The following is a 13926-nucleotide window of genomic DNA, read 5'->3' on the forward strand; positions in this document are numbered from 1 at the left end:
ATGACTGCAAGGCAAATAGCTCAAAGTGTTGGTGGAAACACTAATATAAAGAATGTGAGACGTGTTTTAACAAAACTACAAATACATAACACGAAGAAAATTGAAGAAAAAGCCCTGGTTAACTGTGCAACATAAGATGAATCGGTTATACTTTGCGGAAAAGAATATTCATATGCGAAAGAAATGGCGAAGAATAATATTTACGGATGAAAAGAGGTCTAACTTAGATGGACCTGATGATCTGAGTTACTATTTTCACGACATGCGAAAAGAGGAACAGTTTTCGAGTCGTCGGCAAATGGGAAGTGGTGGTGTGATGATTTGGTGCGGTATCAGGTACTATGGTAAAATGGAAATCAAATTTATAACAGGAAGAATGAATAGCAAAATGTACTTGGGAATGATTAAGGAACAAATAAACACGTACGCCACCAGAATTGCTGGAGAGAAGTTTATTTTTCAGCAGGATAATGCCGCAACACACACTGCAAAAGTAGTAAAAGAATACTTTTCTCGAGAAAAAATTCGCGTTTTGGATTGGCCAGCAAGGAATCACCCGACCTTAACATTATTGAAAATTGTTGGGAAAATCTTGCCCGAGCTGTATATTGAAATGGCAGACAATTTGGAAATATTGCCGAATTAAAAAAATGTATTCAATATGAGTAGGAGCAATTAAATGAAAAAACTATTAAAAAACTCTATAAATCTTTGCCAAAGAGAATGATGGCTGTAATTAAATGTAAAGGAGGAGGCATAAGATATTAAGCATTAAATATCATTCGTTGATTTATTGTTATGCACAATTTTAAGTTAAATGTGCTATCATTTTGTCCCACTATATATATATATATTTTTTTTTTTTTTTTTTTTTTTTTTATAAATAAAATTGTATAGACTGGGGAAATCCAATTCAATATTATTTGTGTATGTTTATAGAGGTATTTTTCAAGAATGTATAAAAACAAAATCTTGGTTGTAGTGTTAAATAAATAAAAATTATGTTAATTTTAAAGTGTGCTATCTTTTTGTCCCGGAATGTATGTATAGTGTGTTGACTCTGGAGTATGAGTATGATTGTATAAGAATTACTTTTTGCAGTCATTTTATGGTCAACATATTACACATGTTTGAATTCGCCTTTTTATCAACTATAATACTACGATAATGAAAATATTCCATTTAGAAATACATTAGCTGGTGATCTTGAAATTTCGGAAAATATGACTCTAAGATACTTTTTCCTCACATGATCCTCACAATATTGCCTCTTCGAAATGGTAAACATTTTTTCATTGCGATTTTCGAGTTTATAGGCCAAAATACATAAGAAAGAAATAGTGGAATTTAATGTACGTAATGTATAAAGTTTTTATCGGAACAATTTTTTCGTATCGTTTGAAGCAAAGGAGATATTTAGAATAGTTACCATAATTGGGAACATTCAGTGTAACAGTCAAGTTGGATTGAAAAACGAACAATGTGGAATTTGATTTTTGCTTTCAGACACTAATTAATATGGCGTACTGCGTGTTAATCCTTCTGGGTAAATCGATCCAGAAGCTCGTGTTCGGTGAACTTCGAGCTTCGGAGAGGCAACACCTGAAGGACAAGTTTTGGAACTTCGTCTTTTACAAATTCATCTTCCTATTCGGGGTGCTGAACGTGCAGTATATGGACGAAGTTGTCCTTTGGTGGGCATGGTTCACGGCGCTCGGGTTCCTAAGTCTGCTCAGTCAACTCTGCAAGGATCGATTCGAATACGTATGTAACTTACACGATTATACTTTTAACATACTATAGACGGGTGTATTATTAACGGAGGATAGTTGCGTTATTATATTTTAGGGATCGATGATAAATTCGCTGATCCTTGCTCAAATTGATCACTTTAATGCATTCTCGAAGTCAGATATTTTGATGAGATTGAAATATGCTATAGTCTATGTGAAAACAGGAGGGGTTTAAGTCATTGTTTTCTTAGATTCGTAATTTGTTTATCAAATATAAAAGTTTGCAAGGTTTACAGGTTTTATCAGATTTTTTCAAAACTGTTTTTGTAAGTTAACTGTTTAATTGTGGAATTTTTAAGTGAACTTTCTTTTTGAAGTTCAGAGTTACTAATTTTTTTAAATAAAATTACTGGAATCGCAATAATAGTTTGTATAAAATAAGAAGAATAATAATAATTTCATTTGGTAAATTACACTTACTAACAAGGACACAGCTCCAAGTGTGCACCGAAATTTTTAATCAAATTTTGTTCACATGTGAAGAATGGTATGTAGAACAATCTCTGAAAGTAGGAAGGGGCAACTCTCTTTCGTTTTAGAGAAATAAATTTTTAAAAATAGCTATTTTTAAAAATATCCCGGTAGGGAGTTACTTAAAGGGAGGGGAGGGGGGGGAGTCTGGTCCAGCTAATGTACGTTTCTAAGGCATATAATTTCTAGATATAATTAATTTTTGTTATTGAAACTTTTTTTACATATAAAGGAACATTCAAAGAAGAAAATTTGACGGTGTAGATTTAATTTGAATGTATACATATATAGATATAGCAGTCGCAAGGAAAGGATTCAGTCAAAACGGTGGGACATGGGGAGCTCTGGGAAAACATCTGATAAATAAAATCAGAAAATTTTTTTCTTTAGTAGATACGTAAAATGCGTATGAACCTCAATTTGCAAAAAAAATTGTTAATTGCAAAAATAGCGGCAAAAAACATGAAAATGAACGATACATGTCGGCCGTTATTTTGCAATAACTTTATGCTACAATAATAATTTATTAAGAGTCGAGGTTCATTAGCATATAAACTTAATTACCTTCAATTTAAGCGTTGAATCAAATGAATCGGATACAAATTCGATGAGCTATGCGTCCCACCGTTTTGACCGAATCCTTTCCTTGCGACTACTATATCTATATATGTATACATTCAAATTAAATCTACACCGTCAAATTTTCTTCTTTGAATGTTCCTTTATATGTAAAAAAAGTTTCAATAACAAAAATTAATTATATCTGGAAATTATATGCCTTAGAAACGTACATTAGCTGGACCAGACACCCCCCTTAAAGGAAATAATTTGCAAAATAATTTCAGATTTCTAACAAAATAATCAATTAATTCTGTAACACTTTGATTATGAAAGAGGTTCGTAAGGATTGAAGGATAATTTTATTGTTGCTATTTCTTAGTTCGTTCGAATGTTAAAATTAATATAGCATCCACAGTACTATGAGAAATTGCTGTTTTTAATTGTAATTCAGTTGGAAAAATTTTTGTTAATTTATTCTGAAGCTTTCCACGAGTGTAATGTTTTGATAAGAAAACAATTTGTTATCATGGCTATGTTTCATTAGATTCCAAGAACAAGATCATTTCTTTTTCTAATGGAATAATATGATTTCGTTAACGAAGTGACATAACTCATACTCACCCTATGAAAATACTGTCTAATTAGGTTTGGGATAGTATTTGGTGGGCATGGAGATATTGAATAGTGTTAAGGGGGAAGACCATTTACAAACTTCAAAAAATCGAAAAAAAAAAATTTCCAGAAAATGATAGTTTAATATGTTAAGAATATCATATTAAATTTCCAGAGCGATATTTCAAGTATTTCCAATGTCATTATGAGCCGAGACCGACTACAGGTATACGGCCGAGGCTCAGCGGGTCAGTGTTTGGTCCTTTCTGTATTCCGTCTGTTGCGTATTGCGCATTTTAGATTTAGCGGACCATCCGAACCCTCAACGACATCTCAGGTAAGACGACGACTCATCGAAATGTCGATGCGGTCGTCGAGAAATGCAAAAAAAATTCATAAGCTTGGAGGAAGAGGAGCTGGAAAATTAACCGACAGCCTAATAAAAAAAAATGACTACATATTATGGACTGGTAATTCGACGAAATGTCGAAAGTGTTGAAAATATGAAGAAAGCCATAATGGCTATATTCCATCACTTATCTTCCACCGACAAGAATCCCAGACACGAGGGCTGCCCGCCAGGAGCCGATAGCTGGTGCAAGTGGCAAAAGGCATATGTCACTGGTGAAAATTTTAAACACCCTGCGCCTCTTCACCCTGACGTTCAAAAGTATATTTTGCCTATTTATATAGACTTGTCCGAAGACACATTATTGCAGAGATGCTTGGGTGGCTACACGCAGAATGCCAACGAAAGTTTCAATTCCACCGCATGGCGTTTAGCTCCAAAACATCTACATTTGGGGGCGAAAATTGTCGAAATTGCGTCATACCTAGCAGGCAGCATTTTCAACGAAGGGAATTCTGCAGTTTTGAAAATTATGGGCGCGATGGAAGTCAGCGTCGGTAGGCAATCGAAGACCTTCGCCGAGGAAGCTGATGAGCGTCGCTTAGTTCGCCAAGAGACCCGCAGCTCATTTACTTCAAAAGAAGCTCGAAAGGCCCGAAAAGAACTACAGCAACAACAAGAGGAGTACAACGAAGAAGCTGAAGGGTTGCTTTATGGCGCAGGAATCGCCGATTAACCGGAAAGCCGTCAAAATCATCGAGTTTTCCCTTGTTGAAACTTTAAACAAGTTTTTCTCAAAACTACATTTTTCCGAACTGTTAGCATGATTTCTCAAAAACTATTCAACCGATTTAAATGAAATTTTGCATAGGTCTTCCTTATACTATGAGTGTATCGGTGAACCTAAGAAACGTGTGGAAATCGAATCACATCATATAGTTTTTTACAAAATGTAACGAATATTTGGTGAAAAATCACAATATTGACTTTGATAGTTTGCCATCTTGCGAATTTCGCATATATTTCATTTCTACTGGTACACCGACAGCGTATGGGTGTAAACTTTAAAAAAAAAATTGGTTCATCTGTTTCAGACAATTACTACCGAAGGTACAATCCCAACAGCTGTGAGATTACCGGCGAAATGGCCGGCGTTTACGACCGCCATTTTGTATTAAAAAAAATATTTCTATTTTTTTTTACAATATTCAAAGCCTAAATAAAAAGGCTGCAAACTTCCAATAGTATCCGACAATCTATTTTATTTAAAAAAAAAACCTACAAAACCGCTCATTTTCGGATCTTCTAAATGGTCTTCCCCCCTTAATGTATATGATGAATAAAGTAGATATAATGATAGCAATAATTGAAGGCCATATGTTTTCTCGCTTCGACAGAGAGTTAAATCAAGTTTGGTCATTTTGAATATAGGTAAGTTTTAATTTTGTGCCGACTAAGAAAAGGTTATTTAACATAATTTAACATAAAGAAAATAGAAATTTAATATATTATTCTATATCATTTAAGATAAAGGAAATAGAAATTATTTCATACTTCTTAATGCAGTTTTAATATTTTCTTGAAGTCGGTTAATCTTTTTTTCCAAAAATTATTTTTGTTTCATGGTTTTACATTTTACGACACGTATATAGCTCAGTATCGAAGAATTTCGTCGGACATTGGTAAAGAATATTGTCAAAACGTTGAAATTCAATTACGGAATTTGTAGGACTAAAACGGTGGACACATTGAGTCAGGAGAAAAGCTTATTAAGAATAAAAAGGGAAAATGGCAGTGTCTCGTAAATTCGAGGAAAGAATGTTAGACGACAAAATTAAGTATGTATTCCTTCACAGTTCCTTTTGCAAGTTTGTCCCTCGTGATGAGTATAGAATAGAACAAAATTGGTTAGATAAAAGTTATACAGTATGAAAACGTCCACAAAATTTCGAATACAATTTTTATGCAGTATGTAGTAGAAATATTTATGGCGGGGAAAATATTAAGCCAAAATGGAAAAAGGCACTGTGATTAGTTCCTCATGATCTCTATTCGAACTTCCCTTGTTAGTTAAACTCATTTTCGTGATCCACCCTGTACATGCGGTTAAATATACCGAATATCTTAGCACACTTTAAACCAACTAACTTGAGATGCACCAGCCCCTGCAGTTGGCAGGCGTCTTATAGAGGACGAGCAACAAAGATGTTACGACATTCGTGAGCATGACTGGTTTTGCATTGTCTCATTTCACGCAACGCACTACTTGCCATCTTTTATTTACACGGGGTGGTACGTCTGGAAATCAATATATTGGTCGTTTGTTGGACAAAGTTTGTCTGCATTCGCAAATGGTTATAGCTAGAACACTTGGGCGTTCGTCGAAACTTTTAAAACGAGTAAGTCGAAGACTAGCCGCAAAAAGAAAGCATTGATTCAACGTGAAAATGCACGATAAGAATATTATCTACTTCGGATTATACGAAATGAATTGCGGGTTATCACCAGATGATTGGTGCACGAAGTGATTGCCATATGGCTGAGGGTAACAACACACAATTTATTCAACGTGTCTGCCATCATTTAAAATACAATTATATACACAGTCTGTCTAAAAAGAAACTGAACGTTTGCTATAAAAAGAAAAAAGTACAACTAAAGTTTGTACACACACGTTTATTTATTTAAAATAATCACCCTCTGCATTAATACAGCTGGTAGACCGCGTAATCCGAAACGTTGCTATAATGTGTCCCTTTCATTGGAATTTTCAATTTTGGGAAAAAAAATAATCGCAGTGTGACAGATCAAGCGAGTGGGGTGAATGATCCAAGATAACAATGTCTTTTTTAGCCAAAAATTGATGCTCAATTGCGGCTTTGGTGCAGGTGCATTGTCGCACAGTGGTCCGAATGGCCGAAAACCTGGCCAAAATGCAATTTTCGAAGTTTCAAACACACTTTTTTCAATATTGTACGTGTGTTGTATATATATGAGTGCATTAAATGCCATTTGAAATTTAAAAAAAATAGTAATCGGTTACTGATATACAGAGGTTCAAAGTTGACGAAATATCATTTAAATAAATAACGAAATAACCATTTAAATAAAGTACTTATTATATAAAGATTAAAAACAACATTCTTTATTCTAAAATTTATGAATCTTGGGCAGCTTTTCATGAAAAAGCACCACTGGCGTCGCATCGCTTTGCGCCATGCTTACAAGGATAGAAAGACTGTTTACGCGGCATTAAAACAAACCTTATTATCCTTAATTTTAATTTAACATTAATTTATTATTGTTATTTCTGCCAATGTATTCTAACTATGTTGCCCTATAAACCTAGAAATCCTATTTCATACAAAATTCATAATAATTTAATATTTTTAATATACATGTCGACCATTATGGATCCGCCATTTTAAATGTTCCAATTCTGATACCAGATTCGTAATTTGCGGCCCAAATAACCATAAAATACCAAGTTTCATGAGAATCTAATAACTTTGTAATATACATGGCGACCATATTGGATCCGCCATTTTGAATTTTGCAATTCTGATACCAGATTCGTAATTTGCGGCCCAAATAACCATAAAATACCAAGTTTCACGAAGTTCCGAAAACTCTTAATTTTGACCAGGTTTTGGCCATCCGGACCACTGTGTGTCGTCCAACTTCGTCTTCAATGTACTCTCGATCGTTTTCAAATCGAGTGAACCACTCGTAAACTTGTGTACGGCTTAGGCATTCATCCCCATACACTTGTTTTAATAACGTAAGCGTTTCGGTAAAAGTCTTTTTCAATTTAACGCAGAACTTAATGTTAGCGCTCCATTGCGGTATTCCAACAAGCGTCACAAAACGTCCGTTATATTTCAAGTCACACAACGGAATGTGAACGACCAATTCAAATGATACTGTGCACCGTCAACAATTAACGTTCAACCTATCATCTTTTATTGTCTGTAACTAGATGGCGTGATTAGAAAAAATTTTAGAGCAAAAGTTCGGTTTCTTTTTAGACAGACCGTGTATGCTGCAAATAATGCATCAGTGATGAACAATACTTTTCACGTATTTCCTCCCTTGGGCCTACAATCCCAAACGAGACCCTCTGTACCGATTTCAAGGACCGCATGGTACTTGCCGTATCAATAAGACCACCCGGGTTACTCAATTCGATGTTCTTTTTTTTTTTTTTTTTTATATAAATGATCTTTCCAATTACGCCGAGATGGATTGACCAATCGGAATGAAACCTGTTGCGTCTTGTACAGTATGTCGCTCCGTTGACCCCGTTATTTTTCACCCGTTTTTTTTTTGCGAAAGACCGAAAAATTTGTACTGCTTCTTACTCCGAGACCAATGGGCGAATCGGATTGAAACTTCTTGCATGTGTTAGAGCAGTGGTTCCCAAACTTTTTTGCCCCCTTTCCAGAAAAAATATTATTTAACGCCCCCCGGAAATTAATTTTTTTTTAATTTTAATAGCAATTAGTACGAAATATATATATACACCTTTCTCATAAAATATAGTAAAGGAAGGTGTAAATTAAAAACATTGAACTTTGAAATTATGAAACTATTTATTGAACTCAGGGTAGAATGTAATACAAAAGAAAGGTAAAACATTTGAAATCATCTTAATGAGAAGGATGAACCTGGTGTGCTGCTACCAATTTAGTAATCCTTGGCTCTATTTTCGTCAGCAGTAATCTTAAATCACTGCGATTGACTATTTGCAATTGGTTTCTTTTTTTTTTTTAATAAATTTTTTACCGCAGTGAACTTACCTGCCGCTAAATATGATGAAGGAAATGCAATTAAGAACTTTTGAATTACAGCCCATATTGTCCATCAGCGCCCTGAATCGCTACAGCACCCACCAGGGGGCGATGGCGCCAACTTTGGGAATCACTGTGTTAGAGCATCACTGCCACTTGATCCAATAAAAAAACATTTCGGCTTATTATTTTTTTACGTACGTTTGATTTGAAATCGATAAAACCCCTTACATTTTGTTGCCGGATAGGTTTTCGCGATGATCACATTTGCAGAAATTTATGAGTTTCTTAATGTTTATAACTATTGTTACTGTAAAATTCCTATTCTTTGATGTAACTCGTCAAGGAATTAACCAATCGCGATGAAACTCTTAAAATTTATGGGGAAGGTAGTGGTATGCAGGTGCAGAATAAAGATTCGACTTGTACGAAGTAAAGTTTTATTCCGAGCTCCGCAAGCGTATCGCGCGTGACTGTTCTCGACGAGTTATCTTACCGAACTAACCATTTGTTCGCTCAAACATCACAGACATTCTTTATCTCATTTATTCCCAATCCTCTCACTCTAAACGAACACTAAACATACGCACCCTTCGCGACTTCCGACCAGACACTCTAAACATTCTTTCGAATCAAACACGCAGTATACAGAGCGACCCATTCGCTCGGACACTCTTAAAACTTAGCCTAAACAAATAGCGGGACTCGGCGTCAGTTTGTAGCGATTTGTATTTTTAATATTTATAAAGTTTTATTAAAACAATGACATACAAACAACAACTTAACCCCTTAACCTACGATTTACGTTCCAACAGCCTGGGCCCAAAACGTAAACAAGATCGCTCAGCCTTCGAGCCATTCCGCGGTTCGGCAAATCGGACCTAAGTTGTACCAATCGCGCACTACTGTATGTGTAATATACAATTGATTTAATTTTGTGAAATATTTGATAAGTACTTACAACCTGATGTATAATAATAATCGTGGTAGATATAATACTACAAAAGGTTTCTTATCAATTAATAAAATATAACATAAATCAAGAACATAATTAGCATTTATACAAAAATCAATAATAAAAAATTAGCGACCAAGAATAACATGTAACTGATTGTGATCACATTACAAATCGCGACCGTCGTACTACGGGCCATGCCCGTAATGTTTACGATTGGCGCGACCGATGTACTACGGGCCAAGGCCGTAATATTTACAATTGGCCCAAATACAAGATTACGAGTCTCGCACGTACTTATAAGTTGAGGGGTTAAGGGGGTATCTTGAATTAGGAGGTCTAAAAAAAGCGGTTTTCCGTGAATTTTTTTGGGATGGAAAAAAATAATTAATTCTATCGAACTTTTTATCCTATTTTCATACATATTTAAGTTGTCTATACAAATTTTTTCAACAAGAAATATTCAAATTGAGTCGAGTGCTACGCACATTTCTAGGGCACCTCACAATTAAAACTTCCTATCGGCGGGAAAAATGCAGGTAGTAATTTTGGTTTGACACAAAAAACCAAAAGAAATTTTCATTTTCATACATTTTTCTTCTATGTGAACTAAGAAAATTTATACCAACAAAATTTTAAACAACCTTTTTATCAAGTTAAAGTGATTTTTTTCACTCAAAGAACGTGTTCTTTTTCTCAAACGTGCAGTAATTTCACATTTCACCATTTTTGCGGGTTTTTCTTAATTCACATAGAAGAAAAATGTATGAGAACGAAAATTTCTTTTGGTTTTTTTGTGCCAAACCAAAATTACGACATGCATCTTTCCCGCCGATAGGAGGTTTTAATTGTGAGGTGCCCTAGAAATGTGCGTAGCACTCGACTCAATTTGAATATTTCTTGTTGAAAAAATTTGTACAGACTACTCAAATATGTATAAAAATAGGATAAAAAGTTCGATAGAATTAATTATTTTTTTCCATCCTTAAAAAAATCACGAAGAACCGCTTTTTTTGGACCTCCTAATTCAGGATACCTCCTTAACAATAACAACTTTCTATTTATGTGTGCGACGATTTTACAGACTTTCTACGATCCACGTTTTACGCCTACTCTTTTCCTAATGCTTTCTTCCCTGCTTTTTTAGGAGAAGATTGAAAAGCTGGACAAGATTGCGCTGGTCGCTTCCTGTATATTTGCCGCCTACCGGAGGAAAACGTTACTAACGGAAAGTAACTAGTTTTTCCTTAGCGCGTGCGGGGGCAGAGGTCGCCACAAGTTTGTGGTGTGTGGCGTTCTCAAATGTACCAAACACCACACCACAAGAATCTTTCGACTCTGTATAACTTCTCGGATAATAAATGAAAGGAAAATCTTTTTTATAACAATAATACTTTATTCTAAATCTAAACACGTTTTTTCTAGTTAGCTTTATATATTAATCCGGAAACACCAGATGGCGCTGTCATGAAATTGACCCTCTTCTTTCTGCCAGCATCGGTAGTCGCCACATCAATTCCAAGTCCAATCCTTCCAAGTCGCTCACAGTGGAAGTGTGAGATGACGATGATTTTCTTGAATATGTCCTAAGTGGCTTTTCTTTTTTTTTCCTTTTCAATATATGCTGGCTTCAATCTGTCTATAGCAATATTTTGTTTATCGCCTTCTATTTCTACAGTGAAATACTTTGCATCTCTGCTTAGGACCTTATGTGGACCCTCATATGGAGGTTCTAACGCTTTTCTAAGCGCGTCTGTCCTGACGAAAACATGTGAACATGTTACCATAAATGCTTAAGTACAAAATGTCGTTTCTGACCATGGTGTGCCGTGGGTTTTGGCTTAACCAGCTGCATATAAGTCCTAAATTTGTCTATTGTGAAATTGTCTGGTCTGTTGTCATTGATGAATTCTCCGGGCATCCTAAGTGTAGTCCCGTATAATATCTCTGCTACAGTGACTCATAAATCTTCTTTAAAACTGGTTCGTAGTCCCAATAAAACTGTAAGTAAGACTTCCAGCCAGTTCTCTTTCTCGTGGCACATAATTGCGGTTTTCAAGGATCTATGCCAACGCTCTAACAATCCATTAGCTTCAGGGTGATATGCTGAGGTCCTGATTCTATTGCATCCTAGAATATTTGTGAACCTTAAAAATAGATTAGCTTCGAATTGCATACCTCTATCCGTCGTAATTGTCGCCGGAGCTCCAAAATGTCCTACCCAGTGCTGATAAAAATTTGTGGCTACTGAATCGACAGTAATATCTTTCATTGAGATAGCTTCTGGCCAACGACTAAACCTGTCCATCATGGTCAAACAATGCTTGTAACCTTTGACTTCAGGTAAAGGTCCAAGTATATCTAGGTAAACGTCCTTGAAACGTTCCCTAGGTATCGGGATTTGATCTGGCGTTGTCTTCGTGTGATGCGATACCTTGGCTCTCTGACAGTGGCTGCATTTTTGTGTCCAATTTAATATTTCTTTACTCATGGATGGTCAAACTATATCCTTCGCTATAATTTTCCTAGTTGTTCGACCACTGAGGTGTGCCAAGTTATGATATTTGTTAAATATTCGTCTCCTTAAACTTTCAGGAATAAAGGGTCTAACTTGTCCAGTAAAAGTATCACAATATACTTCAATTTTTGTATCGTCTATTGGTTGTTTCTCTAATATCAGAGAAGTATGACTACTTAAAATTTTCTTTAACTCCTCATCTCCTTCTTGAATATGGAGGAGTTCTTCTGCACTGATCACGGTTGGCAGGCTAATTACGTCCAATCGTGACAGTGCGTCTGCTACTTGGTTTTCCTTTCCTGGAATGTATTAGATATTCGTAGAAAATTGTCCTATAAAATCCAATTGTCTGGCTTGCCTAGGTGACGCTTTGTCTAGGTTCTGTTGGAAGGCATAGCTTAATGGTTTGTGGTCTGTTGATATTGAAAAATGTTTCCCTTCTAACATATGTCCAAAATATTTTATTGCTGTATAAATGGCTGTTAACTCTCTATCATAAGTACTGTAACGTTTTTGTTGCATAGAAAATTTGTTGGAAAAAAATCCGATTGGCTGCCAAAATTTTCCATTTCTCTGTTGTAGCACTGCTCCCTTTGCTATATCCGAGGCGTCGGTAACTTGTGAAATTTCGGCATTTTCTGCCGGGTGTGCTAAAAGCGAGGCGTCGATTAACGATTTCTTACATTCTATAAATGCTTTTTCTGCCTCTGAATTCCATTTTATTGGAGTTTTATCTTTTCTTTTTGCATTTTCCAAATACTTGTGGAGAGGTGCATGTATCTCGGCTGCGTTTTTTACGAATTTTCTATAAAAATTGACTATTCCTAAGAACCGGCGCATCTCGCTCACGTTTCCTGGTTTTTTACATTCCATTATAGCGGTTACCTTTTCCAGTAAGGGTCTGGTTCCCATTCTATCTATTTGGTAACCCAGATAATTTACCTTCTCTGCACCGAAAACGCATTTTGCGACATTTATTGACAAGCCATACTTTTGAAGTCTCTGGAATACTTGGCTTCAAATGTTCCTGGTGTTCCTCCTCATTTAAGGAAGCTACCAATATGTCATCTATACAACATGAGGCGAAATCTAAACCCAAAAGAACTTGATTCATGAATCTCTGGCAATGCACGAAAGTAGCTAGTACTCCAGCAAAATGCATTCATTGCGAAGGAAACCATCCGGCGAATTATACAGGTTGCCCAGTCTACAAAGAAATCTATAAGAAGAAGTTCCCCAGGCCTAGAACTAAGGATAATCTTACCTCGACTCCAACAACCAATACGGTGAGAAGCAATCAAAGCAACATAATTCCTTCTGTTACTTATACCCAGGCGGTCCAAGGAAACCAAAACAAAAGAAATTCATATGGGAACACCTTGGTAAACCATGATACTGATACACAAATCACAGACAACTTCAGTAGGCTGGAGAAACTTATCGAGAAACAAACAGAACAAATAAACAATTTACTATTATTACTAACAATCATCATAAATAAACTGATGTTTAATGCTAACCAATGATGCCAGTACGTATTGCTCTTTGGAATGCCAACGGGTTAGTTCAACATAAAAATTATCATTACCATTAGAAAAACTAATTAATTAGAATCAGTTCGGATTTAGGAAACAACATACAACAACGGAGCAAGTTCATCTTTTAGTACACAACATCAGTCAGGATTTGGAAAAGAAAAAGTATTGCTCTGCATTATTCTTGGACATCAAACAAGCTTTTGATAAGGTGTGGCATACTGGTCTGCTATACAAGCTTAAACGGATTTTACCGTACCCGTATTTCCTGATTATGCAGTCATATTTAAATAACAGACAATTCAAAGTACGACTATTAAACGTAATAACTTCGCCCTTTCC

The 13926-nt window shown here is 35.6% G+C and overlaps 1 protein-coding gene across 1 annotated transcript; it reads left to right on the plus strand.

Moving 5' to 3' along the window:
• Positions 1-1968, plus strand: LOC128885605 (E3 ubiquitin-protein ligase AMFR-like). Its single transcript, XM_054139703.1, has 3 exons — positions 1-54; positions 1507-1764; positions 1849-1968. Exons 1-3 carry the CDS (start codon positions 1-3, stop codon positions 1966-1968), a joined length of 432 nt encoding a protein of 143 aa, XP_053995678.1.
• The last annotated feature ends 11958 nt before the right edge of the window (positions 1969-13926 follow it).

Source organism: Hylaeus anthracinus, unplaced genomic scaffold, assembly GCF_026225885.1.
Source record: "Hylaeus anthracinus isolate JK02 unplaced genomic scaffold, UHH_iyHylAnth1.0_haploid 11981, whole genome shotgun sequence".
NCBI classification, from domain to species: Eukaryota; Metazoa; Arthropoda; class Insecta; order Hymenoptera; family Colletidae; genus Hylaeus; species Hylaeus anthracinus.

Excerpts from the sequence above, each read along its gene's own strand:
- LOC128885605 (XM_054139703.1), top strand. The coding sequence starts at position 1 with ATGACTGCAAGGCAAATAGCTCAAAGTGTTGGTGGAAACACTAATATA. Across the intron at positions 55-1,506 it reads GAAACACTAATATAAAGAAT|ACACTAATTAATATGGCGTA; the intron begins GTGAGACGTGTT and ends TTTTGCTTTCAG. Across the intron at positions 1,765-1,848 it reads GCAAGGATCGATTCGAATAC|GGATCGATGATAAATTCGCT; the intron begins GTATGTAACTTA and ends ATTATATTTTAG.